Source organism: Megalobrama amblycephala, linkage group LG22 (genome assembly GCF_018812025.1).
Source record: "Megalobrama amblycephala isolate DHTTF-2021 linkage group LG22, ASM1881202v1, whole genome shotgun sequence".
Lineage (NCBI taxonomy): Eukaryota > Metazoa > Chordata > Actinopteri > Cypriniformes > Xenocyprididae > Megalobrama > Megalobrama amblycephala.
This window is the reverse complement of record NC_063065.1, coordinates 10,405,192-10,427,959: the sequence shown is the minus strand read 5'-3', so window position 1 is coordinate 10,427,959 and position 22,768 is coordinate 10,405,192. Positions and strand designations below refer to the sequence as shown.

The window sequence follows — 22,768 nt, the reverse complement described above, 5'->3', positions numbered from 1 at the left end:
ATTAAAGCGGAACTCAGTAAGATTTGCGAAGCTCCCCCTACAGGTTCCTTCAGTGAATCACACTGTCGTAAATACTCCAAGCGCAGCGCTATCTGAACTATCCCTTTAAATTAATACATTTTTATATGTTTATTAAAATAGTCTAAATTATTTAAAAAATAAATAAAATAAATTTCCCCCCCCCTCAACAATTGTTTTTAATTGAACTTTCAGAAAATTTCTGGTCACAAAATGAATAACAGTTTAATTAATATATCAATACACCCAGTTTCCTTTTTTTTTTTTTTTTTTTTAAACAAGCCTAGGTAACACTTTACTTGAAGGGGTGTGCATAAGACTGACATGACACATGTCATGAATATGAAGGAGGTTTTATGAATGTTTATGACAACTGTCATTAAGTGTCATTCGCTCTATGTCATTTTTAATGCAAAGATGACATTGTTTGAGATGTCCGAGTTATGACAACTTGACATACACTAATACATCATAACCTGTCAGTGTCTTTGTCATGACAACTTGACATTATTTAGCTTTATGGGTTAACATTGCATTAAACTGTCATGTGGTTGGTTTTGACATGAGGCCATTATAAAAGTGTCATGAATATGTATCTTGATCTCAAGTACAGTGGTACAAATTGAACTTGTCATTAAAATGTCATTAAGTGACAATACTCTGACAAATAATTTTATAACAGCGTCACGACTATTTTTCATTTCATGTTTTTTTTTTTTTTTTTTTTTTTTTTTTTTTTAAGTTTCCACCAACAGAATGTCAGATAATAGACAATTTCAAATTTCGTAAAAAAGATGACACTGTTATAAAATAATGGTAACACTTTATTTTAGGGTCTTTTAACTAGTTGCTTGTTACTATTAGCATTCATATGGCTAAAATATTGGCTATTTATTAGTACTTATAAAGCACATATTAATGCCTTATTCTGCATGACCTTATTCTACATTCTTAATCCTACCCAATACCTAAACCTAACAATTAACTATAATAAGCAGTAAATTAAGAGTTTATTGAGGGAAAAGTCATAGTTAATCGTTTATATATGTGTTCCCTATACTGAAGTGTTACAAAAATAATGTAATGTAATGTTAACCCATAAAGCTAAGTAGTTTTTTAAGTTTGATAATTAATCTGCTATGTCATGTTTATGACAGGTTATGATGTTTTGCTAATGTCAAGTTGTCATGACAAAGACGCTGACAGGTTATGATGTATTGGTTTATCTCAAACAATGTCATCTTTGCATTAAAAATGACATAATTGAGCGAATGACATTTAATGACAGTTGTCATAAACATGCATAAAACCTCCTTCATATTCATGACACGTGTCATGTCAAGATTATGAAGGTGTCATGTCAGTCTTATGCACACCCCTTCAAGTAAAGTGTTACCAAAAGATTTGTCAGAGAAAATCAACTAGCTGGTGTTATGCCCTCATGTGGCCAACAAATTCAGTGCATCTTTAGCTGAACATACTTTATCAAAAAAACATGACTAAACACACTTCTATAGGTCCAGAAAGTGCTGGTTTGATTTATTTGACCATATGCAAGATTCATGTCTTCATTTATCAACCCACGAACAGGAATGGTGAAATCCTCTTACAAGTACAATAACCTAATTACAGTCATCTTAGGTCCTTACAGAGCTTCCTTGAGTGTTAAAGGAGTACTTGATTACAGTGGTTCCAGCTGTGTGGAACATCTGGTGCACACTGATTGTTTGTAGATTATAATTGCCATAAATTTGATCCTATGAATGCAAATGTAAAAATGTCTGTGACTGCCTCCATTGAAAAGGCAGATGAGATAGACGAATAGAGAGTCTACTCCTCCACAGTTTCCTTTTTGCTCGTCTCCTGGCCTTCAAAGATCGGGTACTTGCTTTCCACCTCTGCCCATGTGATGGCACCATTGGCCAGATCACGAATGATTTCGGGCAACTCGCTAACCTGTAAATAAACAGGTTGTACATGTCAGCAAAATAGTCAACACACTCAAATGAAATGAACACACAGATATGACCAACTGGTTTACCTCAGCCCTGATCTGCCTCATGGAGTCACGGTCTCTCAGAGTGGCCGTGTGGGGCGTCTTATTCACGGTGTCGAAATCGATGGTGATACCGAATGCAACACCGATCTCGTCCGTTCTGGCATAGCGCCTACCAATAGATCCTGAGGAATCATCCACCTTGTGGGAGACACCATTCCTGGTCAGGGCTTCAGCTGTAGAGCAAGGATAAGCATTATTTATTACACAATTATTATTTAGGTATCATTGATGAATGAAGTAGAGAGGTTATCACTCACATAATTCTCGAACAAACGGCATAAATTCCTGATTTTGGCTCAATGGAAGGACGGAGCATTTGTACGGTGCAACAGTTGCAGGGAAGCTGAAATACTGAATAGAGAAAGCAGCAAAGTTCATCAATAAAGCAAAACAAACATATTAATTACAGAATATTACAGCATAATGCGTTTACCGTTCTTTGTTCATCACCCTCTCTGATACGGAATGTGTGCTCAAAGATAGAGTACATGATTCTTCCGATGCCGAAGGAGGGTTCAATCACGTTAGGAACAACCTCCTCAACTGTGAAACGGGAGATGTCAGTTAGTTTATTAACGTCTTTTACATATTCTTGTTATGCTGACATAAAAGGTTAGTTTATGCCTCTTACCATGCAGGGTCTTCTGGAACCTCTTGACATTAACCATGTCCTTGGTGAGTTTGAAAGTCTTGCCCTCAGTCTCAATGGTGAACTCACTGCAGTGACAGGAAACCAATGAATGAACAGAATAATATTAGAGGGCACTATTTTAGCCGTTTATTGATTAAAAACTATGACATCACTTGATGGGCAAAAGATTTGCCTATTGAAAAAGGAAGCTAGGATGGGACATATCAAAGGGCTTGTAGGCCCCTTTTTTTCTTTAAAGGTGCCCAAGAATGCTTTTTCACAAGATGCAATATAAGTCTAAGGTGTTCCCTGAATGTGTCTGTGAAGTTTCAGCTCAAAATACCCCATAGATTTTTTTTAATTCATTTTTTTAACTGCCTATTTTGGGGCATCATTAACTATACACTGATTTGTTCAGCGCGCCGCCCCTTTAATTCACGTGCTCCCTGCCACACGAGCTCTTGATTATATTACAGCACATTTACAAAGTTCACACAGCTAATATAACCCTCAAATGGATCTTTACAAGATGTTCGTCATGCATGCTGTATGCATGCTTCGAATTATGTGAGTAAAGTATTTATTTTGATGTTTATATTTGATTCTCTATAAATTTGAGGCTGTGCTCCGTGGCTAACGGCTAATGCTACACTGTTGGAGAGATTTATAAAGAATGAAGTTGTGTTTATGAATTATACAGACTGCAAGTGTTTAAAAATGAAAATAGTGACAGCTCTTGTCTCTGTGAATTCAGTAAGAAACGATGGTAACTTTAACCACATTTAACAGTACATTAGCAACATGCTAACGAAACATTTAGAAAGACAATTTACAAATATCACTAAAAATATCATGATATCATGAATCATGTCAGTTATTATTGCTCCATCTGCCATTTTTTGCTATTGTCCTTGCTTGCTTACCTAGTCTGATGATTCACCTGTGCAGATCCAGACGTTACTGGCTGCCCTTGTCTAATGCCTTTCATAATGTTGGAAACATGGGCTGGCATATGCAAATATTGGGGCGTACACCCCGACTGTTACGTAACAGTCGGTGTTATGTTGAGATCGGCTGTTTTCCGGAGTCTTTTAAACAAATGAGATTTATATAAGAAGAGGAAACAATGCAAGACTCAATGTATGTCTTTTCCATGTACTGAACTCTTGTTATTCAACTATGCCGAGGTAAATTCAAATTTTGAATCTAGGGCACCTTTAAAGTAGTCAATAAGAATTTGACTGAATGTAATTCAAAACAGTATCAAATAAAGACAACCAAAAACTGTTAAATTATAATTTTTGCAAAAACATATTTCCATAGTTTGTTTTGATTTCAGGACAAAAACAAATAAAATCCAATTTTTTAATTGAAAAAATAAATAAAAAAAATAAAAAAATACATATATATACACATTCATTTATACATTCAAAATTTTGGGGTCAAGTAAGATTTAAGGAATTAATACTTTTATTCTGCTAGGATGCATTAAATTGATCAAACGTGAGTGACAGATATATTTTGCAACATTATAAATGTCTTTATTTCAGATAAATGCTGTTTATTTGCTTTCTATTCATCAAAGAATCCTAAAAAATGTATGATGGTTTTCAAATGTGATAATAAAAGTAGGCTAATCAGAATATTAGAATGATTTCTGAAAGGATCATGTGACACTGAAGACTAAGAGTAATGATGCTGAATATTAAGCTTTGCCATCAGAAATAAATTACATTTAAAATATATTTTCAATTAGAAAACAGATATTTTAAATTGTGATCATATTTCACAATATAACTGTTTGTACGGTCATTTTGATCAAATAAATGTGTAGTATATCTGCCTTTATACTGTGAATCTTCATATTTGGGGGTCATTGGCATTAAATTTTGAATACTCTTCATATTGATGATGCTCACCCATTCTCATTGAGGAGTTTCTCCTGCTCTGTGATATAGCATTCATCACAGATGGCCAGGTACTCCATGGCGAGCTTGGCATCCTTCTTATATGCTTTGCCGATAGCTCCTTTGTTTGGCTCGAACTGAACAACATTTACAACTTTGTGTGAAACAGTTAAGGAAGGTGACAGAAGAAAAACAGAACTAACATTCTGTGCTGAGACAGTTCAGATCCCATTCAAATGCTTTGATAATTATAATAAGTTATAGGGGTAGTTCACCCAAAAATGAAAGTTGTCATCATTTACTCACCCTCATGTTGTTCCAAACCTGTATGAGTTTCTTTCTTCTATTGAACACAAAAGAAGATATTTTAAAGATTGTTTGTAACCATACAGCTGACGGCACCCATAGTATATATTTTTTTCCTACTATGGAAGTCAATGGGTGGCGTCAACTGTCTGATTACCAACATTCTTTAAAATATTATCTTTTGTGTTCAGCAGAAGAAAGAAACTCACACAGGTTTGGAACACCTTGAGTGCGTGTAAGTAATGACAAAATTTTGGGTGAACTCTCCCTGTAAGTATTGCAGGAAGTTAAAGGATATGGGTTCCTTTAAGGGTTTCTCAGCAACCAGAGGGACTTTGGTGGCCCGTGCGTGGCACAGAAGGTCATAACACGAGCGATCGGCACACCCCACAATCTCAATCCACCCCTGAAAAACATCACGTACAAACACACAAATAAGCACCCATTCTATTGCACAGAAGGTCCTCAAGCAAACACTGAACGTACATAAGAGGTTTTGGTCTCAGCATCCCAGCAGTCACAAGCATAGTGGGCCATCTCATTGTCCATATGCTGACGGAAACGAAGCTTGTCCTTTGCCACGCCCACTTTGACCAGATAAAGGTAGATCCTTCCAATGAAGTAACCCAAGACGGAGTTGTTGATGATGCCCTACACACCCAACAAATTTTTTTAGAACAACCGAACTGTTAATTATAATCGATACATCATAAAGGAGATCTTGACTAACCTGCTCCACTGCATCACCCAGCCTCATTATCTGGGCAGATTGCCCACTAGTCTGTGCTTTGGAGGAGTAAAGCATGATCTCCAGATCAGCAACATTAGAGAACTTGGAATGAACCTTCTCGTTCGGGTCTACAAAGTGCTCGATCTCAGCCATCGTAAACTCTCTATGGAGAGAAATATCACTTCAGAAAACATTTGAAATACCAATGGAAACACTTCTGTGTGACGCCCAAATAACCAAAGCGAGTTGTGTTCAAAAAGAAATCATAATCCGCACCTGACACGAATCAAGCCAGAGCGAGGAGAGATCTCATTCCTGAAGGAGTTTCCGATCTGGGCAGCAGCAAATGGCAGCTTCCCCTGGTTGAACTCCAAAAGACGTTTGAAGTTGAGGAAGATTCCCTGAGCGGTTTCTGGCCTTAAATAGCTAAGGAAATAATGTAGCCCCAAGAATAATGCATCAGTCTGTGTCAAAATTTGGATATTTTAAAATTACAGCATGTAGTCTGGCGGTGTCCAACATACCCTTGCATGTTGCCCCCAGGCCCAATTGAGGTCTGGAACATCAGGTTGAATGATATGGGAGGTGTGAGGTCATTTCCTGTAATGGGAGACTTGACATTGTATTGCACAAACAAATCTGCCAACTCCTGCTGAGTGTAGTTATCCATCTGAAAAAGAAAAAAAAAAAAATACAAAACTACTCAAATAAAACAATCAAATAAACAAATGATTACTCCCCAAAAATGTAAGGTGCCGTTCACACCAAGAACGATAATTATATTAGTGTCCACATCAACGGACGATAACATTTTGTTTATTATAAGCATGCGCTGCAGTTTTGACATTTGCTGCTTGCAATGTCCGAGTCTTTAAAGTCGGGTGGATTCTGATTGGCTGTCGATGTTTATTGTTCATTAGCTGGAAAAAATACATACTGAAAATGATTCCAATGATATTGTTCTTCGTTGAGTTATAGTTGTGGTGTGAACTTCCCTATTCATATAGAGTTAGAATGATTATGCAAGTGAGACATACCTGAGTGATGACACTCTCCATCTCAGTTTTCTTTTCTGCTGTACATTTTTTGTCACTCATTAATTTCTGTAGATGAGCTATAAAACAAAAGACATGGTATACATTGTTATTATTATTAGTAGTAGTAGTAGTAGTACTAGTACTATTTATATTTATTTATTTAAGGTATGTTTTACTACTACTATTACTGTATATTTCCTGTATTAAAATTAAGGGTAACACTTTACAATAAGGTTCATTAGTTAAACATTAGTTAATGTATTAACTAACATGAACTAACCATGAGCAATACATTTGTTACTATATTTACTAAATCTTCGTTAACATTAGTTAATGAAAATATGGTTGTTCATTGTTTGTTCATGTTAGTTCATGGTGCATTAACTAATGTATTAGATAAACAAACGTTGAAATTAACATTAACAAAGATTAATAAATGCTGTGGAAGAGCAGTTCATTATTAGTTCATGTTAACTAATGTAATTAACTAATGAACCTTATTGTAAAGTGTTACCAACTTTTACATGAAATAAAACTTATTTCTATTAAATTTCCTATTGAAACCATTTAAAGATAATAGACTTTATTTATATATCACCCTGAAACATTATACTGCTAATCAGTTACAGGTGGTATTAGAGCAAGGGGCATTTTTTTTATGGACCAAAAAAAAAAAAAAAAAAAAAAAAAAAAATGTATACGTCTGTGAGTGCAAGGCTTTTTTTTTTAAGATTTATTTTTGCCATTTTCGCCTTTGCTATGAGAGAACAGTAAGTTGACAGGAATTGAAGTTGGAGGAAGGAGGGGGTAGAAATCAGGAAACGGTACACGAGCCAGAACTCAAACTCGGGACGGCCAAAGCGCAACTGCGCTATATGTCAGTGAGCTCTCCGCGAGCATATTGGCACCATCAGTATTTTCAGTTTGCAAAAGAGAAAGAATGTTAAAAAACATTAACTTTGGCAACTTTAAGGAGTCCAGATTTAGGTGGCTACCTCATAACACAGTTTGTCAAAGTGTATAAAGCACTTATTCATTTCAGTCAGGTTGGTGGTCTACAGATTACAGATAAAGCCTTTGTGATTCTTACAGATCCAATTGTTTTCTTTTACCTCTGAACATCTACAGCATCCATGGAGGAGTTATTTCAGTGGACAGCAGAGCTGACCTGAGCCTGACTGTCTCAAAGAGGTCAACACATACAGTACTACTGGAGTGGATGTTTAAATCGGAAAACAATGACAAACCTTTAAGGAGGTGGTCGGCGCGGAAACACTCTCCGTTCTTGACATCCTTCACCATGTAGTCGGCAAACTTATCCACATGTCCTGATGTCCTGGAACACAACAAAAGCAATGAATAAGAGTTCCAAAGACGATACCATGGCAACGGATCAATTAACAGATTGAATTAACAGATTAAAGGGGAATAGACAGCTGAGTGCTCACTTGAGGACGGGTTCTGGTGTAAGCATGGTGCAGTCGATCTCCAGAATCTGCTCCTCCTGGATGAAGTGCTGCCTCCAGACCTGGAGGATATTGTTCTTCAAAGCACAGCCAACGGGCCCAAAGTCATACAGCCCGCTCACACCTTTCTCACACACAAAAACAAACTATTAGTTGACATTAACAAGCCAATCTTAATTTTTTTTTACTAGTAATTAATGGGATAGTTCACCCAAAAATTAAAATTCTGTCATCATTTACTCACCCTCAAGTAGTTCCAAACCTGTCAGAAACCAAACAGATCTTGCCCCCCATTGACTACCATAATATTTATTTTTCCTACTATGGTAGTCAATGGGGGGCAAGATCTGTTTGGTTTCTGACATTGTTCCAAATATCTTCCTTTGTGTTCAGCAGAACAAAGAAATTCATACAGGTTTGGAACAACTTGAGGGTGAGTTTTCATTTTTGGGTTATTTTTGGGTTTCATTTTTGGGTTATATATATATATATATATATATATATATATATATATATATATATATATATATATATATATATATATATATATATATATATGTGTGTGTGTGTGTGTGTGTGTATGAAAATACTCACCGCCATAGATAGCAAATGCCTGATCATAAAAGAAACGTCTTTTTAGAGTGTCTTCCATCTTGGTTCGATCCACAATATCATCTTTGGGCTGTAAGGCAAGCTCCTGCAAAATGGAAAAAGAGTCAGATGGACTATGTAAATAAGACATACAAAACTAAATTAACTAAAAAGGAACTTATTCAAGCTACCTGTTTTCTAATATTTAAAAATGAATATTTTATCAAACAGAACTGCAAAAATAATGGTGGTTTTCAAACAGGTTAACAAAACACTTTACCCACCCACCACTGGTCGGTCAAACAGACAGTTCCGCCCCCAAACTCACACTAACAGTCAGATTCCAAAGATAAAAATACCAATAATTTTCTGCATAGGGGAATCGATCTTTAACAATAACTTACTCTATAAACCATTAAAGACACCTACTATGAGATAGAAGATTTTTAATGTATAATATGTTTTTGTTGAAGTCATCTGTTCACATTATTTTAACATTTTTTTAAGTAATCGTGTTTAACAGCAGAATTCCTGGTGAAAATCTACTTTACCCTCTGCTGAGAAATCTTCACCAATCAGAGAATCAAAACAAGCAAATTGCACCAAAAGAACTATTTAGTGCCTGCTCAGCCCACTCCCATGAAGCACTGCAAATGAAGTAATCAAACCCTATGCTATCCAGCTACTTAAATATTTTGTGTGTGTGTGTGTATGTATATAAAAATTACAACGTATGCTATATACGTTGCTATATATGCCACTGAAAACCATACCGACACATTTCAGAGAAATATGATAAAAATAAAAAAAGTTATATATATATATATATATATATATATATATATATATATATATATACACACACACACACACACAGGGTTGGGAAGTAACGGAATACATGTAACGGCGTTACGTAATCAGGATACAAAAATCCAGTAACTGTAATTCGTTACAGTTACGTAAAAAAATGTAGTAATCCGATTACAGTTACATTTTGAAAAAAGGGGGGATACTATCAGGATTACAATCGTTTAATTTAAAACTAAATAAATCATTATTTTGCCATAATAACACTATATTAATTGCTGCTTGATTATACAGCATTTCCTGGTTCTGTTGCCAGTGAAGACTCACGTGAGCCACCCGCTGGTGCATGCGCAAATAACACCCATCTACAATCTCCTCAGACACAGATTGAATCACTGCTGCTAGTTGAAACGATGCTGCCAGCGGGGAAAAATGCTTTCAATTCATGGAAATTTCGCTGTTATTTTGTTTTCAAAGAAGAAAATGCAAACAACATGGTTGTACAGTGTAAACTCTGCCTTCCAGCTACGAAAACACTTTCTTTATCAAAGGACTAAAAAATAATCTGTAATACCATATACGGTAGCCACTAGATGTCTGAAGAGCCCTTTACATATATATTTAGGGCTGTGTATTCAAAAGTTGTGGAAATGAGACATGATTGCTTAGTTTGAATAGGTTTTAAAAGTAACCAAAATGCTAAACATTGAAATTAAAGGTGCCCTAGATTGTTTTTTTACAAGATGTAATATAAGTCTAAGGTGTCCCCTGAATGTGTCTGTGAAGTTTCAGCTCAAAATACCCCATAGATTTTTTTTCATTAATTTTTTTAACTGCCTATTTTGGGGCATCATTAACTATGCACTGATTTTTTCAGCGCGCCGCCCCTTTAAGAGATGCGCTCCCTCTGCCCCACGAGCTCTCGACTATATATACATCGCATAAACAAAGTTCACACAGCTAATATAACCCTCAAATGGATCTTTACAAGATGTTCGTCATGCATGCTGTATGCATGCTTCGAATTATGTGAGTAAAGTATTTATTTAGATGGTTACGTTTGATTCTGTGTGAGTTTGAGGCTGTGCTCCGTGGCTAAAGCTAACATTACACACTGTTGGACAGATTTATAAAGAATGAAGTTGTGTTATGCATTATACAGACTGCACGTGTTTAAAAATGAAAATAGCAATGACTCTCGTCTCCGTGAATACAGTAAGAAACGATGGTAACTTTAACCACATTTAACAGTATATTAGCAACATGCTAATGAAACATTTAGAAAGATAATTTACAAATATCACTAAAAATATAATGATATCATGGATCATGTCAGTTATTATTGCTCAATCTGCCATTTTTCGCTGTTGTTCTTGCTTGCTTACCTTGTCTGTGCACAGATCCAGCCGTTAATACTGCCTTTCCTTGTCTAATGCGTCGAATGGGCTGGCATTATGCAAATATTGGGGTCATACATATTAATGATCCCGACTGTTACGTAACAGTCGGTGTTATGTTGAGATCCGAGTGTTTTCCGGAAGTCTTTTAAACAAATGAGATTTACATAAGAAGGAGGAGGAAACAATGGGGTTTAAAGCAGAACAAACATAAACAGAAATGTTTGATTCGAGCGTATTCAGTTTATGATCTGATGTGACTTTTATATTTTTAAGCTCTAAACAACAACAACGATAATAATATTGCAATAGATAATTTATCAGATTTGTAAAATATTTTTATAGTTGAGACCCATTCAATATATATATGTCCTTGAAGTAATCCAAAAGTAATCAGATTACATTATTTTCATATTGTGGTACTTGGATTAAGTTACTGAATACCTTTTTTTATGAAGTAATTTGTAACTGTAATGGAATACATTTTTAAAGTAACCCTCCCAAGCCTGTGTATATATAAAAAATGATAATTAAATTTAAATGATGGAAAAACTATTGCTTTAAAGATGTTGGTTTTTCCATCATTTTAATTTAATCATCATTCGCAATGCTTCAAGGAATTGTAGTTGTTTTTCCCTCATTAGGGCTTGTACCTTTGTCTTTATGTTTGATTTTGAAATACTTCTTTACTTCAAATCAAACTTTATAATGTTGTGTTTCACCTCGTAGCTGGTTGGTTTGTTTGGTGTCTCTTTCACAAAGTGAAAGACAACTCTAGCCATTTTTTAATCAAAATCCCTAATGAGAAAAAAAATGAATGGAAAAATACTCCTGGAACCGAGGTCGATGAAAAAGTGCTCAAGAACTGTTGCACTCTACAGTGCATGCATATTAAACTGCCATAAGAGTATATCATAACTCTTATGCCAGTAATATAATAACTAAACTCTTCATATTTAACGGTTGTTTTATGGAACATGACTGACAGAATCACATTTCTCACCTTGGCCTCAAGGATTCTCTTGCGAGCTTTCAGTTCTGCTACGGCCTTATTGACATCTACATCAGGAGCATTTTCTGCCTTCAACTTACGCACAAGATCACCCTATGTGGAAAAATAAACAACAGAAAACGCCATGTTTAGTTTATTATTATGATTACTATATATTAGAACACATTCATTCCATCAACATTTTCCGAGAAATATAATGGGTTTCGTTTTAACTGTCTGTGATTTCCTCCACCCTCAGTCTCCATTGGTCTCTGCATGTCAGAATTGCTCATCTCAAACGTGGCACTGACCAAGCGAAACATTCAGCAGCATAAACCCAAAATAAAACCACCATACTGTAATACACATCCTAAAATATCATTAGTGCAAAAAATGCATTATGTAGTTTTCCATAACAAGCCATTTTATCCATTTTGAACAATATAAAGGGCCGCATTTGATTCCTAAATGATGGTTCCACCTTGAATATAGAGCAAATGCGTGTTTAATGCAATGCACGGTTATGTGAAATAATAATACAGCATATTATATGCTTGTTATTGGCTTTCATTACCTGCTCCTTCACTGCCAGCCTCAGGGGAGCCAGAACCTCTTCAATACTGCCATCCATATTCTGTCCTTCCGTCATCTGCAGCCACGCGCTTCTCTTCTTCTTCTTACACAAACAGGCGGACAGTGAGAGCGCTCTGATCGGAGGGGAAGCACACAGACGTATGGGACTGGATCGAACCCTCGAAACAGCGCGGACGGTGGAGATCTGTGTACCGGTCCTGAGGAGGAGTGCTGATGTTGCGCTACGCAAAGACAGCATGGACCGAGAGGAGGAGCAACCACACCGCGGAACTGAATGATGAAATCTCTAGAAATGAGTAAGTGACGGCGGGGATTCAGTTCGATACTTTCGCCATTTTTTGTGACACTGGAATGGAGTTCTAATTGAAAAATGGCAGATTCGCCACAGTTTTCTGCTTAGTGCAAAAATCGAAATAAAAAGCGCAAAGTAATTAATAATAAAACGAAGTAAAAATAAATTCAGTCCTGCTTTAAATGAATAAATATATGCTAATACAATAAAAATAATAATTAATAATAAATAAATAAATAAAGTATTTTTATTAACTCGAACTCAACACATTATGAAAGAACAATACACAGAACAATAAAACGTGCATTACAATAAATATATCAAATTAAAGAAAACACTTAATATAGCTACATTACTACCCCAACAACAACAATAATTCATCAGTCCACCATCCAAAGTAATAAGGAAGACCCTTTGGAGAATATAAGTAGAGAAGACAATTTACTGCTTATTAATATGATAAATCAATTTATATATTGTGTGTATACAAATAATAAAATAACATTATAGGGAATAAATATAATATAATATAATATAATATAATATAATATAATATAATATAATATAATATAATATAATATTATAGTCAACTGTCTCCTTAAACAAACACTTGTTTTGCGCCATTCTTCATTTGTACGTAGCTCTAGTGAAAATAACTAAAACTGACTTCAGTTCAGCCTTAATCCATCATATCGTCCAATCACAGTGACTCCAGAAAACAAATTACTTAGGAAACAATTTACTGTTCGACCACAAGATGTCAGTATAAGCACACATTTAAATAGCGCCTCATTTGAAACAACTGTGGAACAACAATAAATATTAAATCTATCAATACATTTATTCTAAAGCCATTTGGCCCCAAAGTAAACACTATAATTTCTCTACTTTACATATATTTTTATAAACGTCATCCATTAGTTATATTAGCCATAAGAATTTTCTGTATTTTTGAATGTTTTGAGTTAAAATAGAACCATAAGTTCGGACATTTTTCAAAAATCCAAAACAATTTAGCTACTCAACACAAGAACAACAAGCACAAGACATCTTTTAATGGCATGCTGACATTATTTATTTATTTATAATTACATTGTTTAGGCTATAATATATTATTAAAATAAAAAAAAAAACGTTAAAAAAAGATAGAAAAAGTACAGAAATGTGAAAAGTATTTAAATAGGCTGTAAAACTAGTTGAAGTGAAGGTTGCGTCATGCAGACTGCCTTATTAAACATTAAGATCAAACACCCACCTTCATAAAATATTCAGTAACCCTCCCACCTCTCGCCCTGTCATTAAAGCATTTCTGAAATCACTGCAATTTCTCTCAGTATCTCAGCAAAATCATTTCCCTTTTAAACCATAGATGCTTATACTTCATTAACAGAATTGATAATTTTCTTTTCTGCATCACTCCACTTTCAATTCTTTAAATCTGATGTTTCACAGCTAATGGTTCCTGGTTATTAGGTCTGAAACATGTTTGAAATGACATTATATGTGAGATATGCTGAGAAAACAAATTAGTTTAAAAAGTGCTGTAGCTGATACATATTTTATAAAGATCAGACCAGTTAAGAAAAAAACCCAAACAAGTAATAAACTTAACCTGTAATACAAGATTACAGACTGATTTAGTTGTTTTTGTGCTGTTTTTCTTTCCTTGACATTTCTTTGTAAGATGATTTTGATACAATATAAACTGCTTTTTGAACAACCTTAGTCAGAAATAAGTCAGAAAACAACAAAGTGTTTAACTACAGTTTACATCTGCATACTGGAGTCATGACATTGGGTTCAACATTAGTTGTAGGCCTATATTGGTCTTCTGTAAGATATAAAACAAGCAACAACAATTAGATTCGATTCTTTGTCCTTTTTTGTAGTATACACACACAACTTTTTTGTTTTATTTCTCGTTTTCCCTCACTTTTTTTGACAGCCTGGCTGATATTAAGTAAAAGTAACTATGGTTACTATGGTATATTTTCCTCAAGGGTAGTTTCACACGGTCACATTATGTGCGCGCGCGCACACACACACACACACACACACACACACACACACACACACACACACACACAGAGAGAGAGAGAGAGAGAGAAGAGGAGAGAAAGAGCGGCTGCAGATTCAGACTCTTTGTTATTACACAATCTGTCACTGGTCTCCAAAGACCCCATTTTACACGAGGGCTGAAATGTCGCCTATCCCCGTCATCTGACAGGAGTATCTCTTCTCGCACCGATCGCCGTATGATCATGAAGTGTGTGTTGTATGTTTATTTGGATGCGGTGGTGTAAGATCGTGTGCGGTGTATGGTGCGTCTGCCATCTGGACTCACTCCGCTAGCTCGCTAGCATCAGGCTAGCTGAAAATTATCAAAACATAAGTGACTGAGGAGGAATAAAATCCCGTTTCCATGGACAACACGTCCATCATTACCCAGGTAGCAAATCCAAAGGAGGAAGAGATCCTTTCTTCTTGTCAAGAAAAAGGTAAGGCGATTGGCCGCTGCTTATTTGACTGGATGTTGGATGTTTTTGTTTTGACAGCGGAATCACTGCGGCTTTGCTGTTGATGCTCTTAAGATTTTATTAATCCATTATAAAGACTAATAATTATTAGTTTCTAAAATTGTAAAATAGTAATATTTTATAACTAATGTTTTATTATTATTGTTTTATATTAAGTTTTGTGTTGAATTGTCATTATTGTTGTTATTTATATAATATTATATATATATATATATATATATATATATATATATATATATATATATATATATATATATATAGCAAAATTGTGCTTCTGAAGTAAACGTGTCTTGTTTTGAGGATGTACCGATGTTTTTATTGGAACTCAATACTCGTTTTGTAGTGTATGGTCGCCAGCTCTTGACTGAAAATCTCAAAACAAGTGTTTCCAGTCTGCTGCCTTCTGTTCATGTTATTAAGCAGCAATGTATTTAACATGGATGCACTGTACTCGCTCACAGTTATTTTCCTTTAAGCATCAACCTTAATGCTTGTGCTAGAGCCTCAATAAGCGGATCAAATTATTTACTGCCACTGAACCTGAAATCAAAACATTGTTAACTGGCTTTGCCATTCTCTGCCATTCAGATCCCAGTTTTTGTAGCAATTTCTTCATGTGAAATAGTAATCATGCATTATTGTACTTCTCAGAACTGTTGATGGTTTTCTCTCTTGAAAGCAATAACTCTGGATGAAAAAAAAAACTACTAAACATTTAATAAGAGGTGAATTGTTGTCTGGGTTAACAGTGCAGCATGTTTGTTTTTCAGAAATGTTGGTCCCTTTTTCTTCGCTGATTTTCTCTTTGGATTTTGCAGTGCTTCTAAATTAAGATTTATTTTACTCAATAGAGTTTAGTGAGTTTGCCAGGCAAATCAATATCCAGCCTGGCATTTTTCCCAAGTGCTCTTGACACATTTTGAGTCCTTGTGGTCACCATCTGAAGCCTAATGCGGTTAAATCCCTAGCTTTTCCCGGTGTGTTAGTTGATTGAAACAATGTGGTATCATGCTAATTGAATTCCGTAGCACTTCCATGGAGCGTGAGGGAAACAAACTCATGCTTATACAGTTATCAGTGGCTTTTTATAATTGCTTCTTCACTAGTTCTCAAGAGAGCGTTTAGCCCCATGGAAGTCGTGTGCCTGCTTAAGTCAACACAACACGCTCTAATGTGAGATGAAGTTATGAGATTAGCCCAAACGAATTAATGTGAGTAAATAAATCTCGCAAATTATTTTCATGCGGCTTTCTGCTGCTTTTCTGAGGATAACAACACAACATAAACATTTTACAGTCACTTAGAGCACAAACAGATGGAGGTCCACATGTTGGGGGCTTACTAGATGAGAGAGAAGCAGAAGGACGGGGTCTGGTTTTGGGACGTAAAGCGCCCTCTCTCACCGCTCCCCTGCCATGAAGTTGGATCAGTTGGCTGAGAATACCTCCACTATGAGAGGTTTGCCAGAGAAGATCAGATGACAGAGGAATCCCTCATGTCTTGATATGAGTATCAGTTTAACATACTCTTTGATTTAGAATGAGACAGGATGCCAGCTAGGCTCAGATTTTGTATATTAGATTCAGAGATGTGGTATCTTGCAGTAAAAATGTTGGCTTCCTATGCTCGGCTCCAGAGAATAAGCGCAACGCTCTGTTTGTCAGCCAGGCGTATTTTGTTTTTGCCATGATGTAGTAAAGCAGGGGTCCTAAATTAATCTTAATTTATGCACGGCTGTGTTTCAAGAGCAGGAAAGTGCACACTCGCAAATCAAGCCATAGCTGCCACCTCTTATCGAAGTGAATGGACCTCTGTATGGCAGCATCATAGTAATTATTTAAACAGATTTAAGGTGATTGATGATCGAAAATAATGTCCTTTAAAGAAATATTCCATGTTCAATACAAGTTAAGCTTAATCAACTAAACAAAATAATTTCGCCTTGGCCTATCTTTTCTTCAAAACAGTAGAAATCTGGGTCATACAGTGAGATGCACTGAAAGTGAATGGGGCGAATTTGTAATCATTAAAAGTTGTGATGACATGGAAGTAATGACAGATTTTCTTCCTTGTTGTGATGAAATTGAAAGAAAAAAATTGTTTGTTAATTGCGTAGACCACCAGAGAGAAGTCTATAGTTTTACAAGAAGATCAAGTTATGACATTTTGATTTAAAAAAGGTACAAATTTTGAAAAAATTAAACATTTTGCATGGATGAATTGTTAAATATAAGAACAATGACATCCATTTAGTAAATAGATATTTTCATGCCGTCTTTAAAGTACTCACTGTTTCAATAGTATAGCCACAAAATGATTTTAGTGTTACAAATTGGTTTCCTGTGTAAAATTCGATAACTACTTTACAATGCTTAAAACCCTAACAATTATAAAAATTGATGATTTAAACACCTTTACAATTCAAATAATACAGATGTTTTAACAGAATAATTATTGTAAGTGCTATTCACATTTCTGCTTTTAAAACGTCCAATCCCAATTACTTCTACTTCCATGTTGTGTTGTTCCTTTAACTTGGTAAGTTTTTAGATGAAATGAAGTCCATTAAAGGGTTAGTTCAGCCAAAAATGAAAATTATCCCATAATTTACTCACCCTCAAGCCATCCTAGTTGTATATAACTTTCTTCTTTCAGTCAAACACAATGGGAGTGAATAGCATCCGAGATTTTGAAGCCCAAAAAAGCACATCCATCCATCCATCATAAAAGTAATCCATACAACTCCAGAGTGTTAATAAAGGTCTTCTGAAGAGAAGCGATGTGTTTTTGTAAGAAAAATACCCATATTTCTAACTTGATAAACTAGAATCACTGGCTTCCGTACGTGAGTTGATTCCAGCGGAAGCGTGAACTTTGACCCGATGCATGACGTATTGACGAACGCGGAAGAGCAGAGGATGGACGGACGTTACTGGAAGCTAGTGATTATAGTCTGTAAAGTTATAAATATGGATATTTTTCTTACAAAAATGCATTGCTTCGCTTCAGAAGGCCTTTATTAACGCTCTGGAGCTGTATGGATTACTTTTATGATGGATGGATGTGCTTTTTTGGGCTACAAAATCTCAGTTACTATTCACTATTCCATTATAAAACATGGAAGAGCCAGAATATTTTTTAATATAACTCCGATTGTGTTCGGCTGAAAAAAGAAAATCATATACATCTAAGATGGCTTTAGGGATCATTTTCATTTTTGGGTGAACTAACGCTTTAAGCGGGTACTCACTGACATTTCATAAAAGAAAGTGAAATATAAGGACACTTTGCTTGATGCAGCAAGAACACCCCTTATGATTTTGCATGGCCAGGAATTCCCTTTGCCGTTGTAGCTCTTGATGTTCAGAGCTTTCTGTGAGATTACATTTAAAGAATCTCATTAAAAGATGCCACTGTCTCCTAGCTACAGCTAAAAAGTATAATAAAGCATAGCTTTCGAGGTTTGTCATGCAGAAACTCAACCTTCCCTTTCCAAAATGAAGCTTTGGACACCGGTTCCCTCATATGGTGAAAAACTTCCCTAACCCAGTGGCCTTGGATGTCGGCCACACTTGCTGAATATTTCAAAGCCAGATGGGGCTATTTTCAGAAACCTATCGGTTTCATTGTAAGCAAAGAAGCATCTGACAAATGCATGTTGTGTTTTGAGTGCGGCACTGGTGCTGGTGCTTATGGATTGCACCCTTATGCATAATGTATAGAGTTTATTGAAGCTGGCATTGGAATCTTATCGCTGAGTGTTTTGGGACAAATGCCGTCACAGGTGACAAAGTGAATCCAGTTGTAGATGCATGTGATGGATGAGGTCATGGAGACTTTTAGGGCTTGTTAAAAGCTTTTTACCCTTAAGTCTCTAAGAGAAATCATCAGTCAAGGTTAGGCGGTCTCCTTGCCACTTTATTTGGAAATACTCTCTCATTTTGCATTCTTGTTGCAATCTTAGCCTTGCATACCGAATGTGGTCGAGCGTACAGTCTGGAGGCCTTTTTTGGTCTCTGAGTGAGCAGCAAATTGCAAATATGTGCTCATAATTCCGGTTGATTAGAGTACACATTATGTTTGTTTGCGAGGCATGAGGCCTTGTTTTGTCAGTCCACAAAAACTCATGTAGCATAAGCGCTAGGGAATTGGCCAGCTAATGTCAGGAAGCACATAATGACATCATACAATCAGCATGAAACACTATTATCCAACCAACTGTAAAAACAATCCCTGTATCATCCATCTCTGGTTGGCGTCCAGTCTGTTTGGTTTATACGCAACTATGGTTTATTAGCTTTATGCAGGCTTCACAACGTGAATAGGTCATGATGGATTGTGATGACTAGTTTATTTACATTTTTCTTATATGTGGATGCACTGATTTTAAAATTGTACTATTTTGTGCATATAAATAAAAACTAAAACATAAAATAAAATTTTGGCATCACAACATTATAATGTATCATGAAAAATGAATATTCATTTTGAGATTTGCTAAAGGTTTAACACTAACAGTATTAAATTATTATTGTTTTTAAAATTTAACTATAACTGAGTGTTAGAAAATGGCAAAGGTAATTTAAATGTAAAAATTGTGGACATGAGCATGCACAATTACATATTCTATATTAAAAGATACTGATAAATTAAACAGAACTCTAATATTGGCTAAATTATCAAAATAATATAGATATTGTGCATCCCTCTTCTTATATATAAGTCTCTGATGTTCACCAAGGCTGCATTTATCTGATCAAAAATACAGGAAAAGCAGAAATATTGTTAAATACTGTATAACAATTTAAAATAACTGTTTTCTATTTGAATATTTTATAATGTAATTTATTCCTGTGATGCAAAGCTGAATTTTCAGCATCCTTACTCCAGGCTTCAGTGTTGCACAATCCTTCAGAAATAATAAAAATAATTCTATAATAATTCTAAATAATTCTAATATGCTGATTTTCTTTTATAATAAGATAATAAGAAAATTTAATAAGAAGAACATTTCTTATTATCAATGTTGAAAATAGTGCAGCTTAAAGGGTTAGTTTACCCAAAAATGAAAATTCTGTCATTAATTACTCACCCTCATGTCGTTCCACACCTGTAAGACCTTCGTTCATCTTCAGAACACAAATTAAGATATTTTTGATAAAATCCGATGGCTTACATTGACAGCAAGATAATTAACACTTTCAGATGCCCAGAAAGGTACTAAAAATATAGTTCAACTTTAATCTAATGAAGTGACAAGAATACTTTTTGTGCGCCAAAAAAACCCCAAAATAATGACTTTATTCAACAATATCTTGTGATGGGCGATTTCAAAACACTGCTTCATGAAGCTTCGAGGCGTTACGAATCTTTTGTTTTCGAATCAATGGTTCAGAGCGTGTATCAAACTGCCAAAGTCACGTGATTTCAGTGCGTCATAAGTGTTTCGAAACGTTTCGAAATTTTAATGTTTCAAGTGACTTTGGCAGTTTGATACATGCTCTGAACCACTGATTCGAAACAAAAGATTCGTAAAGCTTCGAAGCTTCATGAAGCAGTGTTTTGAAATCGCCCATCACTAGATATTGTTTAATAAAGTTGTTATTTTGTTTTTTTGGAGCACAAAAAGTATTCTCGTAGCTTCATAACATTACGGTCGAACCACTGTACTCACATGAACTGTTTTAAATATGTCTTTAGCATCTTTCTGGGCATCTGAAAGTGTTAATTATCTTGCTGTCAATGGAGGCCTCACTGAGCCATCGGATTTTATCAAAATTATCTTCATTTGTGTTCCGAAGATGAACAAAGGTCTTACAAGTGGGGGACAACATTAATGACAGAATTTTAATTTTTGGGTGAACTAACCCTTTAATAATTTTGTGGAAACTGTGATACATTTTATTTCAGGAGTCTTTGATAAATATAATGTTCAAGAACAGCATTTGTTTGAAATAGAAATCTTTTGTTACGTAAGGCTTTACTCTTTAGCCACTTTTGATCAAAGTTGCAGTAAGCGTGTCCACTCATGAGGGGGGAAGTGCTATGTGTTGCATAGCGGGTTCGTGAATTTTGGGGCAGAGCTGTGTTTGTTTTGCTGATTTCAAATATCAACAGCGTTTCTCAAAAATTGCTTACTGCACCTTTAATGCATCCTTTCTGCTTGAACAGTAGTTTATGTATATTAACTTTTGTAATATAGTTTTATTTAATTATGTATATTATATGTACTGTTTTAGGAATTGTATATCTTAAATTAAAGCCACAGCCATACACAATCATACGGACATCTATGATTAATTTAGACGGGGAACATATTTGACAGTGAGATGCCCACATCACTGAGAAGACATTTTATAAAGACGCCTCTGGCTTCCCCCATAATACTTTACTCTGTATAACTAGCATATTGGAACATGATGTGCTAATAATGTTCAGTTTCCCAGGCTTTCCTGAGGCTACAGCTACATGCCCTCACGGGATGGGATTGAATTCAATCAAATTCACTGTACTGCTTAATGCTTTGGTGTTGCGTTGCTGCTGAACTGACCAGCTTTGCTCTAATAAGTCTTATCTTTGTCAGGTATCATTGGATGAGCCGTTTACCTTAATCAGATTAGGAAGTGTCTGAACATGGATGTTTATTCCCACACCGTTCAAGTCATCTGCCAATTAGAAGCTGCTTGGCAGCTCCTACAGAATCATATTTCAACAAGGAAGAGCCACCAACTCTGTGGTCCTTATGCAAAATGGATTTGTTCCCTTGCTCAATAGCAAGAGGATGTTAAGGATGTTTAATTGTTGTTTGACTTCCTAATCTAACAGCATAATTAGTTCTCAATGTTAGTTCCTTCAAAAACATACCAAAACATTGAACTCAATTGTTTTTAACAAGAAGCATGATCATTGTGCTTATATGGCCATTGATAAGCCAGTCACCTACTACTGGAACATGTTTCAATGTTGGCGTGACTTATCTTGATCTTAAAGCAGACTTTTTCAAATAATGTCAATCCACAAATATGATTTTCCTGTTTATTACTGTGAAGCTTCTTTGAAACTAACTGTATTGTAAAGCGCTATATAAATGAAGGTGACTTGACTTGACTATACTGTAACAGATCTTTGAGGCTTGGAGAAGGTGTTGCATCTGTTGAGATTCAGAAGCTTGAGGCGCTTGTGAGAAAAGGTTCCGCACTAAAGTTCAGACCCACCATCAGAAGCCTCAGAGGTATTTGTTCTCTTCTTAAGACACTCTTCCATTTTTTAATTGTTAATGTCATCTCTGAAGACTTCATCACTAAAAGCTCTGTGGATTTGTGGCTTCTGGAAGGCTGATGGATGTGTTGAAAGAAAGCTGAGGAGATGGAATACTCTTGGCGGTCAGAGCAGCCAGAAGCCTTCG

At 35.5% G+C, this 22,768-nt stretch overlaps 2 protein-coding genes across 3 annotated transcripts in view; one reads left to right on the top strand and one right to left on the bottom strand.

Annotated features, from left to right (window-relative positions):
• Nucleotides 1–1,530: 1,530 nt before the first annotated feature.
• Nucleotides 1,531–12,817, bottom strand: gars1 (glycyl-tRNA synthetase 1). The gene is made up of 17 exons (XM_048174812.1): nt 12,515–12,817; nt 11,953–12,054; nt 8,749–8,851; nt 8,137–8,278; nt 7,936–8,024; nt 6,689–6,765; nt 6,176–6,321; nt 5,928–6,077; nt 5,652–5,814; nt 5,408–5,572; nt 5,220–5,327; nt 4,628–4,773; nt 2,709–2,794; nt 2,511–2,620; nt 2,335–2,428; nt 2,060–2,250; nt 1,531–1,974 (listed from the first exon to the last, which is right to left on the bottom strand). Exons 1-17 carry the CDS (start codon nt 12,770–12,772, stop codon nt 1,849–1,851), a joined length of 2,256 nt encoding a protein of 751 aa, XP_048030769.1. The 5' UTR covers nt 12,773–12,817; the 3' UTR covers nt 1,531–1,848.
• A 2,088-nt stretch (nt 12,818–14,905) lies between these two features.
• ctdspla (CTD (carboxy-terminal domain, RNA polymerase II, polypeptide A) small phosphatase-like a) overlaps nt 14,906–22,768 on the top strand; it is a 49,402-nt gene continuing 41,539 nt past the window's right edge. Inside the window, exon 1 of one of the 2 annotated variants that reach the window (XM_048175581.1) lies at nt 14,906–15,324. In XM_048175581.1, coding sequence (XP_048031538.1) covers nt 15,249–15,324 — 76 coding nt within the window. In that variant the 5' untranslated portion in view covers nt 14,906–15,248. The remainder of the gene's footprint in view (nt 15,325–22,768) is intronic. The other variant, XM_048175582.1, reaches the window with a different exon arrangement.